Raw genomic sequence first — 16,347 nt, 5'->3', positions numbered from 1 at the left:
AAAGACAGCTGGTAATATGCCATCAGCATCAGAAGAAGAGCTTGAATGAGCTGGTGAAGCCCTGTGGCCAAAGAGTACATAGGGAAGCATTATGTACCATAGCGATAGATCCTTAATACATTCTCCCTAATATATTCATGGGATAATATTGTGCACTGAAACTAATAAGTTTTTTGGTATGTTTGTTGTTTGTTTATTAAAATTAAAAGCAAATAGTGAACTCCCTATACTGCACAACCCTATACTGAGCCCAGAATTTAGGCTTGAGGTCACTCAGACCTCAAAGTCTTTTCTTTCTTCCTTGCTTGTGATTGTTGTCTTTCAAAATGTGCTTTTTTTTCATTTTACCATTGCAGATTCATATGCTGGTACGATAAGCCACAGTTTCATTGTACAGGGTGTGGTGTTCATTTACATTCAGATATAGCCATCATTGGTGGCAAACAATCCTCCTCACTAGAGATGGTCAGATCATAACCAGGTTGTAAGTATAGGTTCAAGATGCAAAACGAAACAAGAGCTAGAGACTAAAAATATTGGGTAGGAAATTTATTGAAAGTTGCATTTTAACTTGAACAGGCTGTTCATCAGCTGATGAAAAGGTTTAAGACCATAACCTCAAAAGTGTCAAAAGAGTAGCCCCACTGCTCTTATCGATCACTTCAATAGGTCATTTAGGCATTAACAATTTATTTTTCTTGCACAGAAGAATGGAAAGGCATTTCCACACCTGGTATTTGCCCATTGACCTGCAAAACAAATTTATTTACTAGTCATAGTAATAAATTCAAATTATTAAAAATTGGAGATATATATTGCAGTTATTAACCGTATTGCTTGATTGACCTTACTAAATGCAGCGCAGTAGTTGCTTTTATTTTATGAGTAATGCTCAGTTGTAATTACAAAGTGCATCTTGCTCAGCTTACCTGAGCTACACATATAGGCACATGAAGAAGAAGAGGTGCTCAGTGAATGCCAGTTAGTGTAGTAGAACATTGTGCTGTCAATCCACATCCATGAGTTATAGAGAAATAAGGAATACATGTAGAACATTTGAAATGATTATTAAAAATAGCCTAGTTTAACTATTTGTTATTTTAAGCTGTATGTCTATATTAGATATGAATATAAGGTATGAATGGGTGATAGATTGCTCACCTGAAAGTAAAAAAAGGCTTCTTTGTGCTACTTAGTTGACCTATAAATGAGTTTTCATTGCAGTTCTGAATGGATGCTAAACTGCCACCCCAGATTGATGCAGTGTGTCTGGAAGAAAGAACATGATTTATACAGATTTGTTTAAAATGATTTGACACTTGAAATTAAATTATGTACCATTGCATTAATCCAGGTCATTGGAGAGTAGATGTAGAAAAAACAGCGATAATTGTGCATATGCCAACCAGGAGGGCAGCTGTAGGCATTCAACAGACAAATTAATTTAATATGTTAAAGAATTTTGGAACTAAAGCTGCACGAATCAGTATTAACATGAGGTCAAAAACCTGTATAGGCGAGATGTCCTTCAACCAGCTCTTTATCATCTAGAACAGAATAATAACTAAAATTATAGTTAAGTATAATTTGTGCATTTAATATACTTTAAAAAATATTTTGGTCAAATAAATGATCGCTGGTTTTGTATGACCAAGTCCTAGTAGTATATTACAAAGTAACTACTTGAGCGTTGCAGATATCTTTGCTGGAAAGAGGAAGATCCACAATTTAAGTGTGCAGTGTGTTCAGTTATATTCAGGCTTAGCAGTCATTTGTAGCAAACAATCCAGCTCAGAAGAGATGGTCAGATCATAATCTGGTTGTAAGTAGAGGTTCAAGGTGCAAAAGAAGAAGCAAGAGCACAAGACTAAAATAGAGGGAAGGCAATTTATTGAAATATATATGTTGACTAACCAGGAAACAGACTCGTTTTCCCATAAATTGTGTTCCTGATTCCATCTTCTTAATCAGTGCAGCACATGATTTTTAATAGTTTTTATTGTCTCCTTTACTCCTTTATTGTCTCCTTTACATTACCAATATAATTTGAATTATACAATTAACAAAACTGTTGCAACACAATTTATGATGCATTCCAGGCAAGAACATGATTTTTTCCTTGTAATAGATGATAAGTTAAGTGATGGAATTACTTTATGATGGAATAACTTTCGACATAAATGAATTTGTCATACTACACAGAGGAACAAATGCAGATGCAAATGAAAGAAAGTGTTGTTAATTTACCCCTTTATGCCTTGCACCACCTGTGCTGGATGGAGGCACAGCAGACTTAGATGTATTCTTCTTGCTCCTTCGGCTGCTCTCGTTAGGGGCCACCTCAGTGGATCAGATGGTTTGGTTGCCTGCCAGGGCCAGCATGTGGCAAAGGCAATATAGGCAAATGCTAAGGTCGCCATCCATCCGGGGGACGCCACAAATGTAGGAACAAAAGAGTGTAACATTCTTAAAAAAAAAAAAAGTCTAACATTCTCCACTATTCTTAAAATTATTAATGTGTCTTACTATGAAAAGAACAAGCCTACATTAATTTACCTGCTTAGCAAATCCTATAAAGTAGTAGTAATAATAATGATCTGCTGTGGTGCAGTGGAAACGGACCCGTAATTGCATGGTTGCGGATTCAAATTTTATACTGCCAAGGTGCCACTGAGATGCCACTGAGCAAAGATGCCACCCACACACTGCTCCCCGGGTGCCTTTCATGGCTGCCCACTACTCACCAAAGGTGATGGGTTAAAAGCAGAGGACATATTTTATTGTGCGCACCATGTGCTTCTATGTCCCCCCATCTCTAGGCTAGAAATGAAACAACGATTCTGTCAGAGAGCGATAGCGATCAGACAGAAAAGACAAGGATATTGCAGATATTTTTGAATAACTGACCTAATTCACAAAGGGGTTAACTGGTGGTTGAATCCAAGGATGACTTATTTTAGTGCAGTAGGGAGAATGGCTTTATCTCTGCCCTTACTACTCTCCACTCCCTGGACTTCTTGACATTAACTGAAACTTGGAGATCCCCTCAGAATACAGCTACAGCTGCTGCACTCTTTTCTGCCTTTACTTTTTCTCACAGTCTGAGGGGTGGGCCTACTGGCCTCTTACTATCTTGGAAATTTGTCCTTCACACCACTGTCTCTCCAATCTTAAAATTTCTTCCTTTGAGTTCCATGCAGTCTCAGTTTCTTCATATATTGCACTCCGGGGTCACTTGGAAACTTTATTGAGCAATTGGACACTCTGCTCAGCAATCTTCCCATAGACACCCATTTAGGTGACTTCAACCTTCCACTTGACAAACTTGAATCATCTTCTTCCCCTTCTCAACTTTTTCCAACAGTAGCAGCTCTTCCACCCACAAAAGAGGGAATATCTTGGACCTGGCCTGCTTCCACTCCACTTCAGTGGTGGCCTAGCGGCTAAGGAAGCAGCCCTGTAATCAGAAGGTTGCCGGTTCGAATCCCGATCCGCAAAGCACCGTCCCCACACACTGCTTCCCGGGCGCCTTTCATGGCTGCCCACTGCTCACTCAGGACAAATTTCACTGTGTGCACCGTGTGCTGTGCTGCTGTGTATCACATGTGACAATCACTTTACTTTATGTCCTTCACCCTCACTCTGCCTATTCATTCATTCGACTTAGAGATGTTGTGGAGATGTTGTGGAGTTTTTGAAGGTTGTTGGCAGAGGTTTCCAGTTTTGCTTTGTACAAAGTAGATTTAGCAGAGCTGAGGTTAGTGGAGAAGTTTGCTAGGTCCACTCGCTGACTGGACATCAGATTAAATCATCCAGGTCATATCTCTAAGCAACCCTACATCAGATCTTGATCATTTTCAGGCAACTCCTAGATTCTTAAGATCGAGCGGCAACGCCCTCTTCCACATCTCGCTTTAAGCAGAAAGGTGATAGAGCCTTCGCAATTGCTGCGCCCCGCCTGTGGAACCAGCTACATTGACATAAAATGTACCCCTACAACCTCTGCTTTTAAATCCAGGCTTAAAACCCAACTGTACTCTTTAGCTTTCCCAGACTTTTAAAGTTTTCCCTGATGTTATTATATTATTTTCTTCAGCCTCCCCATGATGTATTTATTTATTTATTCCTATTTATTGGCTTCTACTGCCCATGTATTTTACTGTGTTCTTTTTATGTATATCTGTATGTCCTTTTTTGCCTGTACAGCACTTTGGTGCAGTGGAACTGCTGTTAAAGTCAACAACTGCAGACCAGTGTGTCTTCTCTCTAAAGCGCTGATCAGCTATCACTACATCTGTCTCAGAACAGCCTCCTAGATCTCAACCAGTCTACATGCAGCTAGATCAGCAAAACTCTCATAATGTCTTATTCTCCTCGACCTCTCTGTAGCATTTGATAAAGTTAACCACAAGACTCTCCTGTCCATCTTGAAGAGACTCAGCATTGAAATGTTTGGGACAAGAGAGAAGTGTGGGAGAAGTGTGGTGTGAAGCAAGAAGGAAGTGGTGTGAAGTGAAGGAATGTGACCAGAAGACAAGAAAAGAACTAGACTTGAATGTTTGAATGTGTTTGTTTGAATGTGTCTGTCTCTTTATATACATTTGTTTGTATTAAACAATTAACTGTAAATTCAATTGCGTCATTTGGAATTTCTGCTCTCTTTTCCCTTTTGCTATGTCCCTGACCCTAGGCCAGGGACGTAACAAATTTTGGGGGCTCGTCTCACCTACTCTGGATAGGTAGAGTGATCCAGCTGGATTCTGCCTTGAGTGGGTCCTTTCAATGGACGCTGTTTGTTATGTTAGTTTATTGTTTATGTATGGTACGCGTTGAGTGTTTCTGTCTCTGTCAGAGACAGAAATGTTGTGAGCTTGATTTTAAAGGTGCCTAAAACCGGTAACTTCCCTGAAGACTAGCTAGATCTGAGTTAACTGACTGGTTAGGTAGGTTAAGAGCTGGAGTTCCTAGAATCAGGCAGGGGCAGACTGACTTTGCTGCAGTTTGTTCTTGGGGGGAAAGCTCAGTGGGGCTAATCACTACTGACTCCTTTTTTTTTACACTTTTGTTTGTTTTGTTGTTTTGTGTTTCCAGTAAAGTCAGTATGTGGGAACAGTTTTGTGAATTAATTTTTTTGGAGGAATTAAAAAACTGCATCCCGGAAGCTGTTGCCACTCATCTGTCGAGGTTTGTGCAGACAGCAGTCTGTGTAGATGAATTTGTGCTTAATCAAAAGTAATTTTTTTCTTCAGTTTCGTGAAAACCATATTTCGATCTTCGCCCGTCCCGTTTAGTGATGGTCGCGTATGTTTTTATTGTCACGAGACCGGCCAACTCATTGAAAAAGGCCCAAAAAACACACGGTTCACCTCCAAAAGGATTTACACTTTCTTTTAATTCTCTACAATATCAGACAGATCTGCCCTTATCTTTCAGCACAGACCACCCAGATACTTGTCCTTACCCAGTCCTTAGTAATCTCACAACTGGTTTACTGTAATCCAGTAATCTCACATCTGGAACTCCCTTCTAGCAGGTGTACCTTTGAATGCCATCCGGCCTCTGCCACTAATGCAGAATTCAGCAGCATGACTGGTTTTCAACCTTCCCAATTTCTCCAACAACAACCCACTGCTACGCTCCCTCACTTCAAAACTCTAAATACTAATGATGACCTACAAAGCCAAACATGGGGTATCACCATCATACCTCAGAGCCCTTATTATATCTTGCACTGCAACTCGCGCTCTCCGATGCTTCAGTACTGAACATATGAGGAAGACGCTCATCTTGACTCCAGGTGGTGGAATGAATTTCTTGGATGTACATTGGATGGACATTTGCTGAGTATTTTCAAATGACAGCTTGATTAACCTCAACAGAGTGAATAAAATGATTGTATTCATGGTTTGAGTCCTAGTGAACCAGAACTGATTACTTCAATGATGGTAATATGAAAGCACATTGTATGTCGCTCTGGATAAGGGCGTCTGCCATATTCCATAAATGTCAATGTAAATATATTAGAAATCAAAACAAATAGTGGACACTCTTTATATCCCTATACTGAGTTTATACTTGGTTCTGAACTCATTCACTGTCTTTTCATTCTTCATTGTCTTTCAAACTTCCTTTGCAGTCTGCAGTTCCTTGGCAAACTAAGATTTTCATTTGACCATTGCTCATTAATTTGCTGGTAACATGAAGAACCACAATTTCATTAAAAAAGGAAGCAATAAGAAGAACAAGAGCAAGAGACTAAAAATAGATGGTAGGCAATTTATTGAAAGTTGCAATTAATTCCAAACAGGCTGTTCTTTAGCTGATCAAAGACCATAGCCCAAAAAAACAACAAAACAAATTAAAATGTCAAAAAAGGAGTCAGTACTGAGTAGCCCCATTGATCTGGTTGGTTTCTTCAGTAATTAATTTAAGCATTAACAATTAATATTTCTTGCACATAAGAATGGATAGGTACTTCCACACGCAGTATTTTTCCATCGACCTGCAACAAATAAAGTTTGTTTACTTAACAGTCCTGGAAATTCAAAGTTATAATTTCTAATTATTTAAATTGGATTGCTTCCTTTCATTATTTTTTCTTTGTTCATATCAAATGTATATTGCAGTTATTATGTATGATTTGCCTTACTAGATGCAATGCAGTAATTGATCTAATTTTATGACTAATGTAATTATAAAGCCCATCTGGATTATCTTACCTGAGCTATACATATAGGCACATGGATAGGAAGAAGGGGTGTTCAGTGAATCCCAGTTAGTGAAGTAGAACATTGTGCTGTCAATCCACATCCATGAGTTCTAGAGGAAACAAATACATGTAATAAAGCCATATGAAGTTGTATGCCTTTGTATGTCAGACGTGTATACCAGGTATCAATGGGTGATATAGACTGGCTCACCTGAAAGTTAAAGGCACCAATCCATGTGTTTGTGCTACTTAGTTGGCCTAGAAATGAATTTTCATTGTAGTTCTGAATGGATGCTAAACTGCCACCCAGATTGATGCAGTGTATCTATTGGAATGTTAATGAGAGAGATTTATTATTTTTTTTCTTTTCAAATGATTAGATATTCAATATTTAATTATCTATCAAAAAAGTCACACCATTGCATTAGTCCAGGTCATTGGTGAGTAGACATAGAAAAAACAGCGAGAATTGTGCAAATGCCAACCAGGAGGACAGGTAAAGGCATTCATTCCTGACAAGACCACAGAAAGCATTAAGCATGAGGTCATAAATCTTTATAGGCAAGATGTTATTCAAACCAACAAATTAAATCTAAAAACAATGTACAATTGGCTGGTTTGCGTCATTTGTGTATATAAAGAATAATAATAATAATAATAATAGTTCAAATGCAAATTCCTGCCTCAGAAGAAGACTTGATGGACAGGTTTAACAGCAAAGTGTAATATTTGTAATACCTGCTGCAAGATCCCCATTAAGATCATTTTGAATTTGTACTGCTTCCAGTGCTGAGAGAAACAAAAATATATTTTAAATACAGTAATCTTTTATTGTAACTGAAATAATATTCTTTTTTTTTTTTTTTAAGTTCAACCTGGCTGAGTGAGGTTGACCATTCCTTTATCCTTAGTGTCCAAAACTGGGCCTTAAAGAGTTTGAAGTTCAGTTAATTTCATTCATAGTCAAGCCAACATCTTTGAGTTTTATTCTTGATTACCTACCTGCTGAGGTACAGAGGAAAAAAACTCCGAAAAGAAGAACAAACATAGTCATAGCCTTCATTGTAGTGATGCTGCAGCTCACACTGGGAATAACAGAGCAAACAATTAGAAACAGGAAAGCATCTGATTTAGAAAAAGCAAACCAATACTAAGTAACTAGTTTGCATGATTTCATAAAAATAAAAACATTCACATTCACATGTTGTATATGTAATGGAGAAAATGTAAAAGGTTTTCTTATACCTCTTCATCCTAGGTAGTGTCCAGATGAAAGGTGGATTGAGTTCTAATGAAGGCAGGCAGTTCTGGATTATATACACTATCTGTCAAGGAAATAGAAATGTATGCTGGGAAAAAGATTCATTATGTTTTGAAAGAGGGGCTATAACCAATTTTCCTGTAAATGACCTAATGTGTTTATGCTTATGTCATTGTTGCCATGATAACATTTTATGGCCTCTTTTAATGATTATACAAATAGACAGTTGCAAAGAAATTTAGAATGTATTCTGAGCAAGAAAAAGTTTTTGCTCTGTCATTGATGGCCGTAACACAAATTTACCGCTGTGTTACCTGCCAATAGTCTAGCTTCTTAAAATAATTTCTGGATATGATGACATAAATAACAATAACAACAATTGTTGGTTTTTACTTATTTATTTGATATCAGCTCATATTCATTCAGAGATTTGAATATTACCCAGTGCTCTTTAACTTACATTACTATTGTGTTTTTATGTTTTTGGTTTCAGGGTCATCGTTTGCACTTGGGCAGCCGATTCTTTGGTCGTTGTTGGCATGCAGGAGATGTTGTTGGCTGCATGATCAACATGGAGGACAAATCCATGATTTTCACCCTCAATGGAGAGATCCTCATAACCAACAAAGGCTCTGAACTGTGCTTTGCTGATTTTGAGACTGAAGATGGTAAAAATTATTTGGAAGTGATTTTTTTTTTCCGTCAAACCAGAAAATGGCTAAAATATTGCTTTGTTTCTTATTCTCATAGGTTTCATACCAGTCTGCAGTCTGGGTCTGTCTCAAGTTGGCCGTATGAATCTGGGTAAAGACGCCAGCACGTTTAAATACTACACCATGTGTGGCCTCCAGGAGGGCTTTGAGCCATTTGCTGTCAATATGAACAGAGAGGTGACCATGTGGTTCAGCAAGCGACTTCCGACTTTTGTCAACGTGCCAAAGAATCACAGTCACGTTGCGGTAATGCTAAACCTTTTCTGCAAATGCTTTGAGCTTTGGTCATACTAGTGTTCATTAAATGCATTTTAAGGAAGAGGAGATTATGCTGATGTTAATGATTGCTGGCAGGCTGACTAAGGCCAAGTGCCAAGGCATAAATGCATTATATATAAAATGTATGTTATTTAATTCTGCCATAGTATTATTTTTCTATTGATCATTAAATATATTAAAACTTACAGGTGATCAGAATTGATGGCACTGTCGACAGCCCCCCATGTCTCAAAGTTACCCACAAGACCTTTGGGACCCAGAACAGCAATGCTGACATGGTGTTTTGTCGACTGAGCATGCCGGTGGAGTTTCACTCAAACTTCAGAAACAGCCCAATGACCGACATCAATGGAGTTCATGAGGAGGAGTCACTGAAACTCAAACACAGGTTTATAATCGATTCTGAAAACCATAACATGGTACTACGTTAGTTCCTGGATCAAAGTTGAAGTAACTTATTCCAAAAACATTTCAGATAAGCATTCCAATTACGTTCTGGAAGTAATTAACATTTTGCTGTGCCCTGGTCCTTTTAAGATTTTGCCCCTGTCATATGAGTCATTTACCACATTCATACTCAGAGAAAATATATTGTTCTATAATAGCAATATCTATTTGAAGGGTTCATTCAAACGTAAATTGTGAGTGGGATGTGAATAAAGAAGATATATTGCACTACAACTTTTGGTATCCATACCTATGAAGTTCAATATTTGTGAGACCCCCCCCACACCAAAATATTTTGTAATTCCTATTCAATCCATGAGATTGAATTATATTCAGTGTTACAATGTTGCTGAAATATGAAATTTGTCCAGCAGAGGATTTTTGTATTTGTTCTTGCAGGTTCCCTATGCACTCAGAATTCATTTTCTTTTTAAAAGACTGGAATCTGTGCTTAGTTATGGTTGCTATAAAGTGGACGTTGGCTGTTGGATCTGATGGATGGATCTGAGCTAATGCCTTAATCTGGAAAAGGGGTCTTTAATGTATCTAAACATTTCCTAATTTCTCTACAGGCATCCTGTAAAATCAATGAAACACAGTGATGATGGGAGGAGGGTTGAATATGGCAGCATAACTGCAGTGAGTCCCAGACTAAACATCAACACATACTCAAACACCTCACTTCATTGAACCTCACCTTGGTATCATCTCTTCTGTGTTGTAGTACTATCATTTTGTGCGGGTGTTTGCTGGTCAAGATCCCTCCTGTGTGTGGGTAGGATGGGTCACCCCCGATTACCATTACCATAGCAACAACTTCAATCTCAGCAAGAACCGGACTGTCACAGTTACACTTGGAGATGAACGTGGGCGGGTCCATGAAAGGTACAACCCCATCTCTCAAGCTTTTGGATGCTTGTGTTGTTTTTCATATTTATTCCTCAGCATAATCTAGGCACTGAGGAGGTGTATGGGTTTGACCATAGGTTTGCCCTATTCACTGTTATTTAACACTGCCAAAATGTACTGGAGATATGCTGTTTTTCCTGTTAACTCAAAAAGATTAGGTTTCCTGGGAAGAGAAGAATGATTCACTGTCCTTGAGATCAATGGATAAAATGCATTTAGGTTTAGTTTCAGGCACTTCCTCTCTCTCTGCCCACAGTGTTAAGAGGAGTAACTGCTACATGGTGTGGGGTGGGGACCTCACCGGTTCCACCCGCTCATCAAGCCGCAGTAATGTGGATTTGGAGATTGGCTGCCTCATTGACCTGGCAACTGGTCTTCTAGCCTTCACAGTCAATGGCAAAGAGTTGGCCACTTCTTACCAGGTATTATTACAGAAAATAAGAGTGAAGTGATTTTCACTGTGAAACACAGCACACGGTGCACACAATGAATGTGTCCTCTGCTACATTACCTTAAATTAAGGTCATTTTGGTCCAGAATGATGAACAGCAATCAACACAAGATCTCACCAGAGGAGGTTGCTTTAACTTTTTTACAGTAAGCATAAGATTAGATACGATTATCCTTTATTAGTCCCACAAGTGGGAGATTTGCATAGTCACAGGAAAAAGAACACAATGTATTGAAAAAAGAGCCTGCCTCTGAAATAGCTGCTCAGTGTCGTAAGAGTCTGCTTCATGGGGTGGGAGGTGTTAACCAACAGAGATGGCATCTTAGCCTCTCACTGGGTCTAGAGGGCATCATAGAGCAGAGCTGGTTCCGTTACGGTTTTAGCTATACATTAAACCAGCTAAACAGAGAGAAAGGTACTAGACTCTTAGAGGAGGGAAGGAACTAATTTTCTGAAAATCATCTTAGCGAATGCACACACAGGGCACACACATAGCTGTTGTTGAGTCATCATGCCAGCCTTCGTCCGCTTTTTCCCTTTCTGGAGGGTGAGTCACTTATTGAGTTTGCTAAGAGGGACATCACAACTCTTCTCTCTCATTAAATCCTAACAGCAGGAGGTCTGCTACCATGAGATTTCTATGGCTGCTGGAACTCAGAGTTAGTCATTATATCAAAATTTGCTCAATAGGGAAACATGTTTATCAGTGTTGCTGGCATTTTCGTTCTGGAGTGTGCTTTTTTCGTTCATAAATCAACTAATTATTTCTGTGTACTTATTTAGGACTGCCATGTAAAGCATATCAGAATGTGATTTTTCTTGTTTTCCCATTGTGCTTGTTTCTGTAGAGGGTTTGTCATACATAGCATGTTCCTTAAGTTCAAACACAAATCTGTGCTTTTCCCGCTCAGGTCGAATCAAATACAAAGCTCTTCCCTGCTGTGTTTGTGCGTCCCACCAGCCCCAACCTTTTCCAGTTTGAGCTTGCCAAAACCAAGGTTTGTTCACTTTTTTCCCTTGAAAGGATTCTTCAATTTTCAATTCTTTTGAACTGTGCCTTTCTCTATATAGAATGCAATGCCACTCTCTTCAGCTATCTTCAAGAGTGAGCACAGGAACCCTGTGCCCCAGTGTCCTCCACGGTTGGATGTCCAGACCATTAATGCTGTGCTGTGGAGCCGCATGCCCAACTCATTTTTGAAGGTGGAGACTGCGAGGGTCAGTGAGAGGCACGGCTGGGCAGTGCAGTGTCTGGAACCGCTGCAGATGTTGGCTGTCCACATCCCAGAGGAGAACAGGTTTGTGTTCAGCACACTTTTATTTAACATAAACATAAAGATGAGATCTATTGAAGCTCACCTTTGAATTGTTTCGGGAGTATATGATTAGGAATGACAGGCAAGGGAGCACGAGGGGGAGCATTGTAGCATTGTCAGTACTTTATCAGTGTGAGCATAATAACTTATATAGCACAACAAAAAAAATAATATCTTCACTTTCTTTGGATAGTTTTTAATGTTTTAATTAAATTCTGTACACAGTGCACCTTTAAACAAATGAAGCAAACTGTTATACTTGATCAGCAAAACATGTGAGCTCTAAGATTAGGTGCTGTCATGATGGTTGGACATGGTGAGGAAGGAGGACGCATACGCACGAGACAGGGGTTTAATACATAGTAGACAGGATACGTCAGAGTACTCTGTTACAAAACACAATTAGGAAAGTGACACCCATTTACTTGGATCAATTCAGTTGACCACAGAATAAAGGGTAACACGTCCTGGCGGAATCGACCAAGGACGCTGATCGCAGCCCCAGTCACTCTGAAACTCTAAAAGGAGGTTTTGGAGATGGATCTTGGTGGTCCAGGGTGATCAGTCCCTCCGGTTAGGTCCTGTTCGGATCCTGTTCGTGACGGCAGTTGTGGTGGGAATTTTCCCGTCTGGGGAAATGAAGAAAAAAATTAAGAAAATCAATTGAAAATCAAGTTTATTTTACCATGGCCATGGGGGGACTCTCAAGAGAACTCCCACCGTTAGTAAGTTCAAAAACATACTTATACCACTGTGGGTAACGAAGGGTAGGAAAGCAGAATCACGCCAGCTTCATCATAGGCGCCTGGACAAGGACACCAGAAGCTGTTTTGTGTCCAGCACAACACGCTTGTTTGGAAAACATCTTAGCCTTCTACATCACCAAGGTTTAAAGTGAGATACAGTTGTTTTCTGACTGTTCCATGACCAGGTGAAACACGTGGAGTGTCTGGGCCTACAGATTCTTCCTTCTACAACAATTTCATGGTACTGTTGTAAAAAGTCCTGAATTTGTTCTGTACGAAGGAATGGGCTAAAATTATTGAAGCCTATAGATAGATAGAAAGGAATTGATGAGCCACTATTGATTAATATCTGAGCTCTGTATACTAAATCTATCCATTAATTCCATTGTAGGTGCGTGGACATCATGGAGCTCTCGGAGCAGGAGGAACTGCGTAAATTTCACTACCATACACTTAAACTCTATTGTGCCCTTTGTGCACTGGGCAACACCCGTGTCGCCCACACACTCTGCAGCCATCTTGACCAATCACAACTGCTCTACACCATTGACAACCAGTACCTATCAGGCCAGTTGCGTGAGGGCTTCTACAATGTTCTCATCAGCATCCACTTGGAGACGGCCAAGGAGGCGCGCCTGATGATGAACAACGAGTTTATAATACCTGTGACTGCAGAGACACGCAGCATTCGTCTATTCTCCGATGCCTCCAAGAAGCACCAGCCGCCAGGCGTGGGCCTGAGCACATCACTGAAAGCACGGCTTCATTTCACTCCTGCATGTTTTATCAGCACCAAGCGTGAGCACCTATACAGCCCCCAGATCCCTCTGGATGTTTTAAAGGAAAAGGCCATCTCCATGCTGACTGAGGCTGTGCAGGGTGGCGGGAATCATATTCGAGACCCTGTGGGGGGAAGTGTGGAGTACCAATTTGTGCCCATCCTGAAACTTATCAGTACCCTTCTCACCATGGGTGTTCTAACCAGCCAGGATGTTCATCAGATCCTGCTGCTCATTGAGCCCAATGTGTTTGGGGAGCAGAAGGAGGATTCCAGGGGAGAGGCCAATGAGAAAGAAGGAGTGAGCAGAGCTGAAGAGAAGACAGTGGAGGCCGGAGAGGAGGAAGCAAAGGAGATGAGGCATCTGTTGAAGGGCCTGTTGCAAAAGAAGCTACCTGAGTCTGTCAAGCGACAGGTATGTCAAAAATAAGATTTTGGGTTTAATAATAATAACGAGTAGCATGAAGAATAACTTTAACCTCAAATGTTCACAATATAACGTCCTTAGAGTAAGCTTTAATGTAAATGAGTTTTGGTGACACTACATGTGCTCATACCTGTTGCATGCATTTATACTGCCTTGTTGATGCTTCTCCTTGAACAACTTGCACCATATTGTGATCATTTGGGACACGTGAAATGTATTGTCAATGCTACAGTTAAATCACTTGCCCCTACTTAGATAAAAATATTCCTGACTATCTTTTGAAAAAATAACCCAGTACCAAGACCATTATGTAAAGCCACAATAAATAAGTTATAAGTTAAAAAAACAAATAATAATAAATAATTAAAAATTAAACAAATAATTGTTGTGTGAACTGGGTTATGCTGATGTTCAATTTTGCTGTCTGCTAGATGTGTGAGCTCCTCCACTACTTCTGCGACTGTGAGCTGAAGCATCGCATTGAGGCCATTGTGTCATTCTCAGACAGCTTTGTGTCCAAGCTGCAGTACAACCAGAAGTTTCGATACAACGAGCTCATGCTGGCCCTTAACATGTCTGCTGCTGTTACCGCCAAAAAGACCAAGGAGTTTCGTTCCCCACCACAGGAACAGGTACAATCCTATCAGTCGACAGTCAAATAATCATGAAAAACAGCAAACCTGACAAGTATTAATTATCAGTGGGCAGCTTTTGAATGGCTTTTTAAACATCATTAAGTGCAGAGCAGACACTGCTGTTTTATCTCCATATTATCTTTGTAATAGGGAAATCAAGCATTGGACTGTCCCTTATTAATAGCATGTATATTCTTGGAAAGAAGTATTGCTACTTGAGTTCTAGTGAACGCACTTCAGAGCATTAAAACCAGTAAGGTCTTTTTTTTTTTTAAATATTGAAATCTGTCCCGTATGGGATGAGGGCTGTGCGATATGGCATAAAAATCATATTTCAATATAAATTTAATCATAGAGGGTAGATGGTATATATTGCTGTATATAATTTGATAAGTACATTTAAATGTTACTGTTTTTGAAAGGGTAACACGTGTCCAAAGCAAAAGCACTGCAGCAGTAATTTGTATAATAAACTTATTGAAATACATCAACATATTCCACAATCGTACACCAATAAAAAATATGTGGGCGATTCTACTGAGAGTGGACTTTCTGTCACACCCATAAGACCAGTGAAATACGAGGTATTTGTATGATGCGAGTGATTGTTTCTGTATTTTGTTGTAGAGTATACATTAAAAATATTGTCAGACAATATTTAAATAACACTGTGCTTGTTCATATTATATCATGCAGTTCCTCCAAGATTTTAGTTCATGATTTTTTAAATCGTAAACAGGGCAGAGCACCAAACAGGCGCTTCACTTAATAAACTTGAAAGTGTGCAGTGACCGATGGATTAATGACAGATTGAAGCCTTCAATCTGTCATTTTATTTAATTATTGAACCTGCAGTTTTTTTTAAACCTTTAGATCTAGTCCTTTTTAATGATATTTTAGGCCTTGTTTTTTAGGAATCTCGAATTTAAAGATCTGTGGAAACCCTGCTGTACGCTCTGATCACAACTGCAAATGTCTGTTTTGGAGATGATGCTCATCTTGTTTTAAAAAGACGAACATTGCCATGTTATTGTCAATTGACAATGTCATTGTCATGCTCTTTAGATCAACATGCTGCTAAACTTCAGCATGGGAGAGGATTGCCCGTGTCCAGAGGATATACAAGAAGAGCTGTACAAATTCCACAATGAACTCCGCCTGCACTGTGGTAAGAATTTCCAAATGTGGTCATATAAGGTTCCTTCTGCACACTGTTTTGCTACTGTTTCTAAGATGTGGTTGCTAATGTAGGATTGGAATGTTGCTGTTCTAGGGTTTATCAAAATTGTGAGTAATCGTGGACTATTTTCTGACTGGTGCTACGCAAAGCACTACACAATTATGCACATGGAAACATCATTGTGTGTGTTTTTTTTTTATTGAAGATGTCTTTGACCTTACACTCGCGAACAAACCCTGCACTTTGCACTTGTTTTGCTCTTAGACTGAGAAACAACATATGCCAGCATAGGAAATTACATTTAAATCGCTATAGTAAATATAATTTATCCAGAAATTGATGAAGAACAGTTTTTTTTGTGTGAAATAAATAAATGTTATTATAATTGGGATTTTTTAAATGATAACATATTTGATTACATGACTGGCTGTTAATCCTGACCTTTGGTGGATTACTCCAGCAGAGCTTCTTTAGCTACTGCCAATAGAAAAGAGCT

The 16,347-nt window shown here is 39.3% G+C and overlaps 1 protein-coding gene across 22 annotated transcripts in view; it reads left to right on the top strand.

Annotated features, from left to right (window-relative positions):
• Positions 1-16,347, top strand: part of LOC114789246 (ryanodine receptor 3) — a 140,583-nt gene that overhangs the window by 68,195 nt on the left and 56,041 nt on the right. For all 22 annotated transcript variants that reach the window (XM_028978487.1, XM_028978521.1, XM_028978615.1 and 19 more), the window contains 11 exons: positions 8,464-8,638; positions 8,721-8,929; positions 9,151-9,350; positions 9,982-10,048; positions 10,134-10,294; positions 10,575-10,740; positions 11,681-11,767; positions 11,841-12,067; positions 13,223-14,024; positions 14,468-14,668; positions 15,737-15,839. In XM_028978487.1, coding sequence (XP_028834320.1) covers positions 8,464-8,638; positions 8,721-8,929; positions 9,151-9,350; positions 9,982-10,048; positions 10,134-10,294; positions 10,575-10,740; positions 11,681-11,767; positions 11,841-12,067; positions 13,223-14,024; positions 14,468-14,668; positions 15,737-15,839 — 2,398 coding nt within the window. The remainder of the gene's footprint in view (positions 1-8,463; positions 8,639-8,720; positions 8,930-9,150; positions 9,351-9,981; positions 10,049-10,133; positions 10,295-10,574; positions 10,741-11,680; positions 11,768-11,840; positions 12,068-13,222; positions 14,025-14,467; positions 14,669-15,736; positions 15,840-16,347) is intronic.

This window comes from Denticeps clupeoides, chromosome 1, assembly GCF_900700375.1.
Source record: "Denticeps clupeoides chromosome 1, fDenClu1.1, whole genome shotgun sequence".
In the NCBI taxonomy this organism is placed as follows: Eukaryota; Metazoa; Chordata; class Actinopteri; order Clupeiformes; family Denticipitidae; genus Denticeps; species Denticeps clupeoides.
The sequence above is the reverse complement of the archived record's forward strand: the minus strand, read 5'-3'. Positions and strand labels throughout refer to the sequence as shown.